We start from the raw sequence: 15,526 nt of genomic DNA, 5'->3' as shown, positions 1-15,526 counted from the left end.
AGGGCTGCACCAGCCACCGGGACCCGCGGGGTGGCCCCTCCGCTTGGCCTCTGCTTCCCGGGGACACTGGACGGGTCACATACCAGCCCCTCAGCACCACACCCAGGGCTCAGTGGGGGTCACGTGAGGCTGCAGGCAAACCACAGGGCTCCGGGCAGCCTGGCACCCAGGGCAGGGGTGGGCCTCCCAGGGGTAAATGCAGGAAGGGGACCCGGGTGCCAGCGGCCCGCTGAGGCAGGGCGGCCAGGCTGGCCTGGGGGCGGGGAGGCTGGGCCTCAGCGAGAGGCGGCCTCCCGCCGGCACTGCGTCTGCTGCTGCCTGTGCGCGCCCCTCGGCGCCGAGGAACCCGGGGCCTCCGGACAGCTGCTCAGGGCTGCACTCTCTGGGAGGGGCTCGCACGCGCATGCTCGCGCGCACACGCACCCTCTCCTTCATAAAAGGAGCCTGCGCACCTAGAGTCCCCCCGTGTGCGGCGCCTGGGCCCCAGCGGAGACCCCGGGCCCAGGGCTCCCCGGCCGGCTGTGCCTGACAGGCTGGGACCTGACATCCCGGACCCTTGGGCCCCAGCAAGGTCTGGCCGGCCGCCTGCTCCCGATTCACATTTCGACCTCGGAGCCTCAATTTCCTCCTACTTGAAGGAGAGCTGGTGATAAAAATAAAACCACCTAGCATATCAGTGACAGGGTCCCTGCCTCTGCGACCTCAAGACGGGGCGGGCGTGGCCCCCGGAGCGGGAAGCCCTGGCCCAGCGCAGCAGCCTCACAGACACCAGGCTGCAGCACGAACAAGGAGCAGGCGGCGGGCAGCGGCGGGCGTGTGTCCCTTCCGGGCCGGCAGCAACGTGCCTCCCCTCGCAGGCTCCACAGGGCTGCCTCCAGACCAAGGCACCCAGGGTAGGACAGAGGGGGAGCTGCTGCCTGCAAACGCAGGGAGTGAGCTCCAGGGGCCAGACACAGGGGTTAGGCCTGGCCTGGTCCAGGTGGGCAGGGCGTTCGCAGCCTGTGAGCAGTCCAGGCTCTGCGTGTACGGCCATCACAGGCAATGGCATCCAGCCTGGGCCCTGGGGGAGGCACTTCACAGAAACATCGGCAGCAGGGGAGGGGGGCAAGGCAGCGAGGATTCCCGTGTCAGGAACGGGAGGGCAGGGGTCACCGGAGCCTCGGGGCTGCCTGTTGTTCCTGATCTGGGCACCTGGGCACTTGGCTACTGGCCTGTGCTGCAAAGATCTGCTTACCATCTGTCTGCATTTCTGTATGAACACTCCAGTCAATGCAAATCTATATTTTAAGAAGTTGGGACAGTGGGGAACTCGAAGCGTTGGTAAAGCTAACGCTGTGCTGTGTTTTACGAGCACTGATGACGTTTGCCCTTGATCTAATCACCCACCTTGTCCAACATACAGAGGAAACCAGGGCGGGTGGTGGTGAACCCATCCACAGTGAGGACGCAAGTGCTTTCCTGCCTTCGTCACCAGGTACCGGGAAGTGGCATGGGCACGCAGAGCTCAGGCTCAGCTGCACGTGGGAGAGGGCTGTGCCGTCTTCTCAAGCCCTAACCCAGCCTGTGGCTGTGGCCTTGTTTGGAAATAGGGACGTGGCAGACGGGATTCACTAGGAAAAGATCCCGTGGATCAGGCTGGTCCTGAGTCCAGTGCCTGACGTCCTCATAAGAAGAGGGTGGTTTGGACTGAGACCCACGGGACAGGCCGCGTGACAACGGAGGTGAAGACGGGAGTGACGTGGCCACAGGCACAGAGCCAAGACTCGACGCCACGCTCAGGAGGGAAGGCAGGGAAGACCCTCCGGAGCCTTCGGGGAGGCGGCACCATAGTCTCTGACTCTGGAGAGAGAAGAGCTTTCTGGTGCCCTCAGCGGCCCGCGCGGTAACGCCTCCCCACGGCTGCCCCGACGCCCACATGGTGTGGACACGTGGGGTTACAGCCGAACTGTACTACAAATGAAGGAGCCAGGAAGGAGTCTACATGGTGGTGACGTCAGAGATCACGGTGGCCACTGCTCTGAGATCTGAACAGGGACCGTACGGCGGCCACCCTGCCACACAGCGGCTCTCCTGGTGGCTCAGCTGGTAAAGAATCCGCCTGCAATGCTGGAGACCTGGGTTCCATCCCTGGGCTGGGAAGATCCCCTGGAGAAGGGAACGGCCGCTCATTCCAGTCTTCTGGCCTGGAGAATCCCATGGACTGTATCGTCCACAGGGCCCCAAAGAGTTGGACACGACTGAGTGGCGCTCACTCCCAGTGGTCTCTCCAGCTCCACCTGCTGCCGGCCGGTGCCCTCGGGCATGTCCCCAGTCACTCCGAGCTTCAGCCTCCCTGTCTACAACCACATCTACAGGCAACAGTGGCCTCTCTGTCTGGCTCTCGAGGCCTGGCGTGGTGCCCTTTCCTGCACCTACGACCTCAGCCCCACCCGCCTCCAGGCCAGGCTGGGGCCTTTCTTGGGGGCACCTCTCACTGTCCCCCCATCTCCTGAGCCTTGGACAGGTGCTTGTTAAGTCAGACTTGAAATGACCCATTTCAGATTCACTGAGCCTGGCCCACTGGGCTTTTCTCTTTCTCTTCCGGTTTGCAAGCAAGGCTGGGTCTGCGGAGTTCCAGCGGCAGGCCCGTCTGTCCCGGGGGTGTTGCCTTGCTGCTGGAGTTATTCTTGCCTCAAAGCGACCTGGGGAAGGTGTGCTTTCCTTCCCTCCCTGTGTCTGAACACGCTTTGGATCCCAAACCACACGCGGCACAGAGGGCGGTTGTAGCTCTGGGTTCCAAACTCTCAGGTGGTCACCTGGCTGTTTTGGTGGAGATGGGGACTTCAGAGCAGCCTCGCCAGGCTGCAGGGAGTGATGAGTCTCTGCTGGCCGGCGACTTGAGGAGAAACAGCTGCGGCTCGGTGTGCAGCCTGCGATCAGCTGTGCAACCTAAACGCTCACTCAATAGTTGTCACCCCTCTAATGCCTACAACTTAGAACTGCAAACCTCAGGACACCCAGACAATCAGCAAGGACAGACCTGCGGAGGGGCTGCAGCGGCTCCCAGACCCCCACCAGTATGAACCACGGCCTCACTGGTTGAAGACAGAGACCTGGTCCCAGAAGGGCCAGGACCCAAAGCTTCCTGTTGTCCAGCCTCAAGCAGCAGAAGGCAGCTGCAGCCCAGAGGCAGTGTGGGGGCTGCAGGGTCTCACAGCAAGGATGCCCTCCACGACGCGGCCCCGCCCCGTGCTCCTGGCCTGCCTGGACACCCCCCACAGGGCCCCCTGGCCACTGTGCCCCAAGCTGGAAGCCTTCACTTTCTCGGCCCCAGCAAGTCCGTCCCCGGGCCCAGGGCATTTGCCTGCCCCTGGCCCCAGCGAGTCTCTAGGACCCAGGCTTGTCCCCGTCCTCACCCCACACCTCACCTCTGGTTCCCGGGGAGCCTTCCCGCCCTCCCAGCTCTGTCCCTGCACAGCAGGGAAAGAGATCACATCAGGCCGGATGCCCATCAGGGCCTGGCCCCTGCCACTGTCCAGCCGCCTGCCTCGCCTCCCCACAAGCTCTGTCCCAGGGAACTTTCTGTGACTCTGGCCACGTCCACCATGGCGCCACCAGCCACGCGCAACCCCGATGGCCCAGGTGCGGCAGAAGACTAGGCTGCAACTTCATCTCAGTTAAGTTAATCTCAGCCTAGAAAGCCACCTGGTAGTCCTCCACACACGGGCCCTGGTCCTCCAGCCTGCAGAGGCCACCCAGTCCTAGAATGTGTCACCCCCTCCAGGCCGGACTCCTGGCCTGGGGTGACGCCCACTTCACGTTCACACTCGTGCTCAGCCCTCCTTCCCCCGTCCGTCCTGCAGACCAGGCCTGAGCACCAGGCACCGTGCCCCAGGGTCAAAGCCCTCAGACGCAGGAGCGCCAGGCTTGCGTCAAGCCTGCCCCTGCGCCTGGCAGGAGGCCAGGCTGGGCTCGGTGTGAGTGCGGTGGCTGAATGTACATTTCTGCCAGGAGGTGGTCACAGCCAGCGTCATGAGCAGGCCCGGAAGCTTTCCTTCTAAGAAGCACGGTGAAATCTGATGTGCACCCTGGCTCGTCTGTGTAGTCTCGCCCTGCCGCGCCAAACCACCAACCCCTCCCGGCTCCCTCCATAAGCATGGTGCCCTGCCTCCTAAAGCCAGCCCAGCAGGGCTTAGACCTCAGTCCTTTGCCTACAACGCCCTCGTTGACAGGTGGGTAAACTGAGTCCCGGGGAGGGAAGGAGCTTATTGGAGGCCACACACGCAGGGCCTCGCCAGGCCTCCTGTCTCTGCGGACACACCCGGGCTTCCATCTAGGTACACACATCACCGGCACCACTGAGCCAGCATGGACTTTTCAGACGTTAAAATTTAAAGACTGCAGCAAAGGACGCGTGACAGCAACGCGACAGTCGGTTCCAACATCCTCCAAATGAGAGCCTTGTGCCTCAAAAGACACCCCGTGTGTGACAAGGGTCTTGAACCCAAATACATGAAGAATTCTCACAACTTACTAACGGAAAGATGACCAGCTGAACAGCAAGTGGCAAAAGATCTGAACAGACGTTTCTCCAAAGAAGATCCAAATGGCCAACAGGACGTGAGAAGATGCTCCCAGTCATTAGTCAGGAGAGAACTGTGATTCAGAACCGCAGACAGACACGGTCCACCCCCACCAGGATGGTGAGGGTCAACGGGGATGATGAAGACAAGGCTGCGGAGCCTGCAGAGATGGCTGGGGAGGGCGGCTGCTGGGAGAGGCGGCTGCAGCTTCTCAGCAGCTGCACCGAGTTATTCTGGACCCAGCAATGCCACTCCCAGGCTTACACCAAGAGAGATGGAAACCTGTACACAGATGCTCACACAACGCCCTCCGTGCACTCAAGAAGTGGAAACGAGGCAAATATCCGTTGACAGATGAGAGTAAAGGGAAGCAAGTAGGTCAAGTAAAACGTGGCCCACTCCCACCAGGGAGCACTGCTCAGTGCTCACAGAAAGGAAGGGGGCTCAACACGCACCACGACGCGGGGGAGCCCTGAACACCCAGCGCTCTGCAGCAGAAGCAGACACACAGGCCAGCAGCGACGGACGCTGCTCACGTGAAATCCCAGGACGGGCAAGTCCACGGCGACGGGAAGCAGACTAGTGGTGTCCAGGCAGGAAGGGCAGCGCTTCACCAGGCTTCTTTCCGGAGTAACGGAGCAGTTCAACACCATGGGGATGGCCGCACAGCTCTGTGAAATGTACTGAAAGCTACTGGGTGACAGGCTCCAAGTGGCTGAATCACGACCTGTGCGAGCCGTATCTGGGTAAAGGCGTCAAAACATCTTCCTCTAACAGTAAAAGCAAGACTACCCAGCAACTGGCAGGCTAACGTGCTGCTGCCGCCGCCGAGTCGCTTCAGTCGTGTCCGACTCTGTGCCCCACAGACGGCAGCCCCCAGGCTCCCCGTCCCTGGGATTCTCCAGGCAAGAGTACTGGAGTGGGTTGCCATTTCCTTCTCCAATGCATGAGAGTGAAAAGTGAAAGTGAAGTCGCTCAGTCGTGTCCGACTCTTCGCAATCCCATGGACTGCAGCCCACCAGGCTCCTCTGTCCATGGGATTCTCCAGGCAAGAGCACTGGAGTGGGGAGCCATTGCCTTCTCCTAGTTATACATTTTTCAACGTCTGTTAACATATACCATTAGACTATGAGTGGCCCCTCATACCACGGGGACTGCACCCTGCAGCCCTGCCAGGCTCCCTCCTGATTAATTCAGAACATTCAGCTTACAGAGCTATTACGAGCTCACCGAAGAAAGTTTCTTTTTTAAGGGAATTATTAATCATATATTTATTTTCTTAATGCTATGGTCAGAAACCACAGCTGCTTTCCTGCTCAGAACACAGCCGCAGGGGCAGGAACGGTGTGCCCCAGGGTCATCAGGAGGGTGGTGGCTGCCAGCAACCAGACTCTAGCGGATGCCGGAGTTGGGGTGGGTCAGAGCCCAGAGCCAGGGTCGGCGTGGGCCAGGCCCGCCAGAGCGGCAGGAAGGCTGGCCAGGGCATGAGGTCAGCAGCGTGAGCCTAGCAGGGCCTGCCCTGTGGCCAGGGCCCTCTGCCCGGGAGCGCAGTGTGCAGGGAGGCTGGCTGTGCACACGCCCATCCTCCTGGACTCAGCGTCCCTGGCCCCCAGGGGATTCCCCACCCTGCTTCCACACTTCAGCCCGGGCTCAGCCTCAGCCCACGGGACAGGAGCCGCGCCCTAGGCTGTCCCTCCATGTGCGGCCTTCCGAGAGGAACTCTGACGTCCGTCCCCGGACACACAGGCTGAGGGCAGAGGGTTCAGGGCCGGAGGGGGCAGGTGTGGACTCTGTGGCCTTTCCAGGCGACCTCCGGAGCCTGGCTGCCCCGGACGCCAGGCCACAGCGGCTGCCACTCACGCCTCCTGTGGCCACAGAGGGGACGGCCATCCCGCGGTGAGGGAGGCTGGGGAGGCCGAGAGGGGCTCGAGGCTAGGCGCCCTGGCCTTGGGAGGCTTCAGAGTCTGGGTCCGCCTTGGGTGGTCTGCACCGCCTCGCCAAGCCCTGATTCCCGCATCTTTACGTGGCAGAATAATAACAACAGTGACGTTTCCTCTAACCCACAGAGGTGCTGGAACACTAAACCACACGGTGGGCAAGCCCTCAACACGGGCGTGGCCCTGGGCACCTGCACACAGCTGGATGCCCGAGGTGAGGACTGGCCCGGGAGAGCCCCCACCCCGAGCCAAGGTGCAGAGCTGAGCCACCGCCCTGGCGGGCCGCCGGGTCCCAGCAACACCAAGCCCCAAGCCCCGAGGCCCCTGCAGAGGCTGCCCTGCCCCCGCCACTGGGCTCCTGCCCCCCAGGGCCGGGCGTGGCATGGCCCCTCCCCCGCCACGCAGCTCTGTGCACACCCGGGTCTGCTGCACTGTGTTCGACGCACCCTGGAGACAAGAGGCCTGTGCCCCAAAGTGCAGCTGAGGGGGTGCCAAGGACGTGGTGGGTTTTGGTTCTTTTCCTGGATTCCTGTGACCGCCAGGGACGGTCAGGCCCACCGGTCACCGGGCCAGCAGTGAGTGTCGGAGCCCGCCCCCACCCGGAGCATCCTCCTCCCCAGCACGTCGCCAAGGTATGAAGGGCCTGAAGGGGCCCCTCTACTCAAGCTCCAGCCTGAGAGGGCACGCAGGTGCCCGAGGTGCCAGGGGGTTCCGTCTCCTCCAGGGCCCGAGAAGCCCACGTGCAGCCCACGTCACCCTTCCCGAGCACGGGGCGCGTGAGCCCGGGCGGTCGTCACAGCCACGGAGCAGCGGTCGGCCAGCAGTCCCCGAGCCCCCAGGGCGTGCGGGCTTCCTTCCACACACTGGCAGAGTGGCGCCACGGGCCCTTGGGGGTGCAACCCGCGCTTTAAACACAATGAACCCTCCCGTCAGGACAGAAGTGGCCCATGCGAAACTAACCAGATGGACCACGGGAGACACCCAAGCCCTGGGACCACCGGGTGGACATCGCAGGCCACAGACGCACGTGCTGAGTCTCTGGGGCTGCCTGCTGTCCAGACGGACCACGGGAGACACCCAAGCCCCGGGACCGCCGAGTGGACATCACAGGCCACAGACGCACGTGCTGAGTCTCCGGGGCTGTCTGCCTTCCAAACGTCCCTTCTCCACCGCCCCCACAATTTTCAGATGCCACTGAGTGCTTCCTTTTGATTTTGGGAGCATAGTTTCTATTTCATCTGGAATAGCGGTCAGGAGTCAAATCAGCTGACCTGCTAGCTTCAGAAATAAAGCTTCTCGGGCACAGCTGTGCCCATGGTCGTAGAGCCTGGCTGCCTTCTGGTGAGGAGACCAGGGCTGAGCGGCTGAGACGCAACTTCACGGCCCTCGCCCCCGCCCCGGCACTTACTTCATGGGTTTGAACAGCGCCTGCCCGTAGTTCTGGAAGGTCATGATGAGCTTGAGCTGCGTGCCACCGGACTTCATGGCTGCGGTGGGAGGAAAGGAGCTCGGTCACCTGCTGCCCGCGGAGGCCTGTGAGCGCGGACGCGCTGGTGGAGAGAGGGGGCCTGAGACCTGGGTGCGGCGGCGAGCAGGGTCAGGGATGGAGGCCTGAGACAGGCAGCGCGTTCAGGGTCAGGAAGGGCCGCCCGGGCTGGAAGAGCCGTAGCAGGAGGGTGGCTGGGACTGGGAAACAGGCGACGGCGGAGGGATCAGAAGGATGGGAGGGCCGCACATGGGAGAGGGGCGCTTGGCTTCCCACCCTGCTGGCTCCCTAGACCGCGCCTCGGCTCACCCGACCACAGCTGCCTCTCTCGAAGGGGGGTCCGCACCCTCGCCCAGTGCCCCCATGGGGCTGGGGCAGGGCTGAGACCCACTCCCAGGAAAGGGAACCCACAGCGCCCCCAGTGGAAAGCAGCTCCCGCCCGGGGCTCGGGAACCCACTCAGAGTGCCGTCCGCTGGAGTCCAGGGCTGTGGCCGCCGTCGGCTCAGCGTGGACAGAGCGGGGGCTGGGCCAGCACCTTGGGGCTCTGTCCCGCTTCGCCTGACAGCAGAGAGAACAGGGACGGGACGCAGCTGTTCACCGCCTCCCCCTGGAGCCCTGAGGCGCCTGGATCCTTCCTCTGGGATGACAGAGGCCTTCTGGCCCTGCGCTGGGCATTTGGCTTACGGGGCACTTTTGGTTCCCCGCCGCTGAGTCAGGAGAGCTCCAGGCACTAGGCCCCGAAGCGGCAGTGTCCTCGGTTGGGCGTGGGACTGTGGCCTTCCTGGGACCGGAGCTGCCCTCCTGAGGGGCCTGCTCACTAGGCAGGGTGGCCTCGCGGCCCCCAGGCCCCCGGGGCAGCTGCCTGAGCAGGCCAGTGAGTGTCCAGGGAGTCCGTCCAGTGGAGCCATCTCCTCTGCTCACCTCCACCCACAGCTCCGTCCTGACCTGGACAAACAACTGCAGGGCCTGCGCTTCAGGCCAGAGGCTGCTCGAGTCCCCGCCTGCACCGTGGCTTCTTTCTAAATGCCTCAGAGCAGAGTCGCCAACTGCATCACTCACTCTGTATGCGTAATCGTCCACGACATCGACTTAATTGTCACCATCGTCACCAGCAAGGCCCAGGCCTCCACAGGCCTGGCTTCAAGCTGAACGGAGGCAGATAGTTTCTGAACTCGTTAAAGGCAGCCAAGGGCCGTCACCACGCAGCGAGGAGCCCAGCGGTAAAGAAATGTCTCTGGGGGCCTGAAGGAGCTGCTCTCTTTGCCACACTTTCTCTCACGTTCCAAGACTGAAGAGACTGCTCAGGGCGGGACCGAGTCGGAGCTGAGGGCGGGAATGAGCTGACCACAGGCAAGCCCGCCCTCTCGGAGGCCTGTTCCTTTATCTGCAGGATGGGACTTGGGAGACAGGCTAGATTTCTAGCTCTTCTTCCATTTTAAGCTCAGAAGGACGGCTCTGCTGAACCCTGACCCCAAGGTCGGTTCCAGGCTCCCCAAAATGCTGTACTCCAGGCTCCCTCAGGGCCTCTGAGGGCTGCACCCACCCCCAGGTCACAGTAGTGTCAGGGGCAGAGCCCCTAGCAGCAGACAGCTCTTGTCCAGGGACCCCTGTCTCTAAATCCGCCCTGTGGCTTTGTGAGGCCAAGGGCCCAGTCAGAAGCCACCGTCTCAGCAGTGGGGTTTTTAATCAAAACATCCAGCCGGATGGGAGGGCCAACCCTGCCGCCCCCGCCCCAGGAAAAGCGTCCATTCTCCAGGGGAGGCCTGCGCCTGGCCGGACCAGCCACACTCCCACTGCGGCGCTCTGCTTCTCCAGGAAGAGGATCTCGTCCCGAGTGTGAGTCTCTGGGAGCACCTCTGGGCCCAAGGCCGCGCAGAGTGGGGCTGAGCATCCAGCCGAGGCTTTCACCAGGCTCCGGCTGGCCCAGTGCCGCCGCCCTGTGCAGAGGTGCCCCAGCCTCTGCTCCCACCTCTCAGCAGCCCCCGAGACAGGCCTCAGACACACACCCGCCTTCAAGGTCTCTGGGAGCAGAAGCGTTTGGGTGACGAGAGGCATAGGGGCATCCAGCCCAGAGGGCCTGCAGCCAGGGCGGGGAGGGGGCAGAGCCCGGGGCTGAAACACACGGCCGTGTCTGAAGAGGTACGTGAGAACGTTCACTCCAGGCGAGAAAAGCGAAGATTCAGAAACAGCCTCTCATTTTAGGGTTAGCCTCCGTGTCTGTTCATGTCGGGCCGGGTTTTGCAGTCAAACGGGTTATGATTTTGGATTTGCAAGCTGGAGATTACAGGGTCGAGGTTATGACCACCTCTGTGATCCACAGAGGCCCCAGGAGGCCCACAGAGCTGCCCAGAGCCGCTCCGGCCCATGACGGGGGAGTCAGGGCACACCGAGCCCGCTGTTCACCGCGGGGGAAGCCGCCCGGGGCCATCACCAGTCTTCCCATGCTCACTGGGTGCCTGTGCGTGCCAGCCTGGGTTCTGACCGGCCCATGGATTAGGGCCAGCTGGTCAGGGTCGTCCAGCGGCGAGAGCAGGACGCAGCTGGGCAGGCCCTCAGTCCAGGACCCACCGCTGGGCACAGAGCAGGCTAGGACTCGGGGGTGGGCCACTGGGATGTCAGGCAGCCTGGCCACCAAGCCCGGGACAGTCAGACCCGACGAGGGTGGCCCAAGGTCAGTCCCCAGGGCACGGACGAGGCCCGTCCTCTTCCTTTAGGGCTCCCAGGCCCCTGGGCATAGAGCAACGTCTGGTGAGAGCGGGGTCGCCGGCCGTGCCCTGAGGGCTACGGGGAGCCTGGCCAGTCCTCTCAGCCCTGCCTCTGCCCTGCTCAGAGCCCGAGTCGACACAGCATATGCCTGGGGCACAGGCCAGCTTCCCAGACTGAGACACAGCGTGCCTGAGCCTGCCGGACGGATGGGAGACCTCGGTGGGCTGGCCTGCAAGCGTGAATGCCGCACTTCCCTAAACCCTAGTTTTCAAACGCTGGTGTAGCTTCCCCCTGAAGTCCTGTGTTCTCTGCTGGCTTCCACCACGAAAGCCTCTGCCCCATCCAGGACCCAGTCCTGTGGGGTGGAGGTCCCCTCCTCACCTATCGCCCTGGACTTTCTCTGCCCATCCTGTGTGCACTTCCGGTTCCCCGGGAACAAGCAAGTCAGGACGTAGCAGAACTCTGCCAAGGTCGGGCTTACCCCAAGTGCCTGCCCAGACAGGGCCCTGAGATGCGGAAGGTGCTCAAGAGAGCCTGTGGGATGGACGATGAGCGTCACCGCACTGGGTGTTTCTCTAACAGCCTCGTCTGCTCAGGCGGGCAGGGGACGCACCAGCTGCGGCCTCTCCCCAGCAGTCCCCGCTGGGTGCACAGACCGCCTTCCAGCACTGGGGAAGGCTGGAGGCGCTTAGATTCCTCCTGGGTGGCATCGAGGAGGGGAGACCACCACCTTGCCCCGGCCAGGAGGGTGTTCATCATGTTCTCAGGGTGAACAGCTAGGAAGAGGGCGGGTGCCAGAAATAGCTCAGCGCCGGGCTGAGACACCCAGCACAGCCTCTAAGGAGCTCTGGAAACCCCCAGCCGCCAGCCTCGCAGGCAACACCCAGCTCCCTGGCCCTGGCGGCAGACAGAACCAGGGTTAGCAGAACCCTTTAAGCCACAGGACAGTCCAGACGTCAGGAAGACGTTGCCTGGAGCCCCTGCTCCCAGCACCATGCTCCGGAGTCCTCCTCCACCCTCTGGGCCTCCCAGGACCGCTCCTCCCATCCAGGGCCTCTGCCTGCCCCCTCTGCTCTGGGAGCCCCTGGTGACTACCCAGGGACCTTCACAAAAAATCGCCTACAGGCCTGAGAGCAATGGCACCGAACCTCCACGCTTAGAGGCCACTGCCAACACAGTTTCTTGAAATCAGTAACTGGATGCCCTGAATCCTCTGCTTCAGCAGATCCCAAAGTCCTCGGAGATGTAACCTCCAAACTACTCGGCGCATGGCGCTCTGCCCCTGGCAGAGTGGAGCCCCAGGCATCCTCCGTCCACCCTGAATCTAGGAGCAGATGTGAGCTCCAGGAGCCTCTGGCCTTGGCCCCCACCCCCCTGCCCAGCAGAACAACAGGGTGGGCTGGGCGGCATCTTGTCCTGCCTCGGTTGTTTTGCAGCAGAAGGCAACCCTTCCCTCTCCACCACACCCCCTCAATTACAGACAGCACCGAAGGCCTGTGTGCCTCCTCCAGGAAGGCTGCTGGTGTAACTCGCCCAGGAGGTGACGCTTCAGCAAGGAGCCGGCCGGGCACAAGGGCACCTACCCACACTGGTGATCTTCTGGGTGCCCAGGTCACGGAGCAGGGCCTCCACTGCAGGGTTGCGTCGAGAGTACAGCTCATATCGGTTGATGCCGATGTGGAACTTGAGCCAGTTGGGATAGGAGTCCACGGCCGTCTCCCCGGTGGGCAGGAATTCATCCTCAAGACCTTCGTGTGGCCTGCACAAATGAAGGGGACCCAGGTCAGCAGGGAAAGGACAAACAGCAAGGTCTCAGGATGGACGGGGGAGTTGGCCCCAGCGCCAAGGTTTTCACTGTGGCTCCAAACAAACGTGGGTTTATGTAGAGAAGCCTCTGCTCAAACAGGACCCTGCGACGTCCGCACTTTTTCTGTGGCTGTTGTTCAACTGACTAATAACATATCTGAAGGCCCGTAATTCTCACTTACCCGCGAGAGACGCCACAGACAGCTGTAACTAAAGGAGACCAAGCCCAGACTGTCAGGGCTAGGCCCGCCGGGTCTGTCCTGGGGTCTCTGCAACAGCCTGGCAAGCACGTTGCCAGCCTGGGGTCTGAGGGGCTGCTGCCTTCCTGGGGGCAGACGAGCCCAGTCTGGCGGAAGCCGTCACTGAGTATTCTGCTTTTGGGTGGGGAGAGAGGACCGTGGTGCTCACTCCAGCTCAGGCGCAAATCGAGGACCTGCTGCCCACGTGGCCCGTCCTTGTCTCCGGAGTCAAAGGGCCAGTCGGAGGGAGGACAGAGCCTGTTTGCTGCCGGAGGGAACAGCGGAACTTGTCTAAGTGCAAGTGAGGCCTTTTCAGCCAAATGCTGCCCCACGATGGACATGACGGGTCACAAGAAGCTGCCCAGGAGCCCCATCACTGACCGCTGGCTCCAGAGGCTCAGGCCTGGCTCACGGCTCCGCCTCTCAAACTGCTGAGCATTTCGGTGAACCTGGCCAGCAGACAGAGTTCAGAGGCTACTGAACGCCTTGGTGTGTTTAGACTGAAAACCCTGGGCCTGGTCCAAACGCGAAGGAGAGCGGCTTCCATGGGGTGTTTTGGAAAGCTGGCCTCCCCTCGGCTGCTTGGGTGACCTTTCGCAGGTATTTATGTTGGCCTTGCTGCGGGCTAGCATTTCATCACCTGGGCTGCAGCATCTGGTTACTTCGGTCTGTGTGGCTGAGGGCCTTGGGGGCAGGGGTTTAAAGCAGTTAAAGGGATGCCCCTGGGGGATGCCACTTGCCTTTTAGGAGCCGTTGCTGTCTGCAGCTGGCACGGTTGGCACCCTGGCTGGGAGAACCCCTCAGTAATGCCTCAGGGGGGTCAGCACGCCCCTCACTAATTTTGTTCTCAGGGACTGGTTTACAAAGCCCCTTAGGCCACTCCAGACCTTCCGGACATGTCCACCAGAGCAGCGTTGCTGAGTCCCTGGAAGCCAGCAGCCAGTCGCTTCCCAAGGAAGCGCTTTCGCTCCCTGCCCGAGTTCCTTTGTGAGCCAGAGGCCAGGCCCAGCAGGCCAGCACTGCTTTCCGGCAGGCGCAGCACCGAATCTCCCCTGCCCCGCCTGCCTTTCAGGCCAGTGGCCACAGGGAAGAGCTCCCAGCCGCGCAGCAGTCCTCCTCAGGGCGGCGGTCGTTCTGGAGACAAAGGCAGTGCCTGGAGCCTGCCTGCTGCGCCCAGCCTCCCCTCCCTGGGGCTCCGCCGCAAGGCCCACGCCCCAGCGTGCCCCTGACCCTGACGCTCTTCACACTGCGCCTCGGATGAGCAAGGGCCCCTGCCCGGAAGCAGCCCTGGGTGGGCCTTTCTTCTCAAATGGTTCCTGGCTGCCTGGGGAGTCCGGCCTTCCAGCGCCCACCTCAATGACCCTAACCCCACTCACCAGTCTGGGTTCTCCGCCGTCGCTGCCTTGGGGTTGAACCTGATGTCACTGTTCACGTTGAAGAGGACATCGCCCTCCGTTAGAGGTGGAATGGGGACCTGGTACAGTGGGTGCTGGAACAGCCTGGTTAGGAGGGAGCCGTCCCCGCTCAAGCCAGGGGGCAGCACAGGTCCACGCGGGCCGGGGTCCCGGGGGAGCGGCCGGCGAGCCCGGTCTGGGGGGCGCGGGGCGCTGGGGTCCTGCCCCGGCGGGGCGCCCTCGGCCGGTGCGGCTGCGGGGGGTAGTTTCTCAAGCGAGTGGGACGTGAGGTTGGAGGAAGGGTCGGAGCTGAAGTCCTGCAGGGCACGCAGCGTCTGCTTGTTGGGCCAGCCCGCGTCGCCGGCGGCGGAGGCTGCGGCCGCCAGCTCCCCTCCGGGGTGTCCGCGCGCCGGGGCCCAGCCGGGGGCCGCCGCCTCCGCCGCGGGCTGCGCGCACGAGCAGCCGGGCTCCCCCGAGGGCCGCGCGGCGCTCCGCTCCAGCTTGGGCAGCAGGTCCAGCACGAGGTGCAGCGCGCAAGCCGCCAGGAAGGCCATCAGGATGAGCACGCGGAATCTGCGCACCAGAATCATTTTCATGGTCCCGGACGAGCGCGGCCTGGACCTCCGGGCGCCCCCGGAGCGCCGCCCGCCCGTGCCCCTCTAGCCTTGACTCGGCACGAGTGAGGTGCCGCGGCGCGGGTCAAGGTCCATCTGGCGTCGGCCAGCTACCAGCCCTGGGGCTGTCCCATGCGGAGGGCGCCCGACGCCAAAGCGCCCGCTTGCCCGGCCATGTCCGAGCAGGTCCCCCTCGCCTCTTCGGAGCGGCGGCGCCCTCGGCCGGCCCGGCCCAGCGGTCCGCGGAGCGAGGGGCGCAGCCTGGTGAGGCCCCGCGCACGTAGCGGCCCGCTTGGGTCTCCGGGGCCGCGGCTGCGCTCATCAGGCGCTCAGGGGCCGGACACTTAGGCCCATCCCGGCCCAGGCGCGGCGGCCCGGAGGTGGCGGCGGCAACCGCGCGGCGCAATCCGATCCGAGGCTCGGAGCAGTCTCCACGGCTTCGTGGGCCGCGCTGGGTGCCCGGCCGGCCAGGAGAAGGGGTGGCTCCCCGGGCAGGGCTCGGCGCTCTCTCCCTCGGGCGCGCCGCGGCCCGCAGGTGGGGACCTGGTGGGGAACCAGGGCGCGGGGCCGCCGGGCCCGAGGAGAGGGCGGGGGCAGGGCGCGCGGAGAGGCCGGCGAGGTCCCGGGCAGGTGCAGCGGCCGCCCCCAAGCGCGGCGCCCTCGCGGCCCAACCTCTCGGCGCCCGGCGCCCCGGCGGGCGGGCAGATATCCGAGCGCCGCGGAGCCGCCCCCCGCGTCAGCGCCCGCAGATTGGCGGAGCTGGCGTCCCGGGAGCCCGGGC

The 15,526-nt window shown here is 63.9% G+C and overlaps 1 protein-coding gene across 1 annotated transcript in view; it reads right to left on the bottom strand.

The window, feature by feature from the left end:
* FAM20C (FAM20C golgi associated secretory pathway kinase) overlaps window positions 1–14,727 on the bottom strand; it is a 33,436-nt gene extending 18,709 nt beyond the window's left edge. Inside the window, exons 1-3 of the mRNA XM_068968212.1 lie at window positions 14,114–14,727; window positions 12,276–12,451; window positions 7,908–7,986 (exon numbers count right to left, since the gene is read on the bottom strand). Of these exons, the coding sequence (XP_068824313.1) occupies window positions 7,908–7,986; window positions 12,276–12,451; window positions 14,114–14,727 (869 nt within the window). The remainder of the gene's footprint in view (window positions 1–7,907; window positions 7,987–12,275; window positions 12,452–14,113) is intronic.
* Window positions 14,728–15,526: the final 799 nt, after the last annotated feature.

This window comes from Capricornis sumatraensis, chromosome 3 (genome assembly GCF_032405125.1).
Source record: "Capricornis sumatraensis isolate serow.1 chromosome 3, serow.2, whole genome shotgun sequence".
Classification (NCBI taxonomy): Eukaryota; Metazoa; Chordata; class Mammalia; order Artiodactyla; family Bovidae; genus Capricornis; species Capricornis sumatraensis.
Note: the sequence above shows the minus strand (reverse complement) of the source record. Positions and strands in the feature narration are given on the sequence as shown.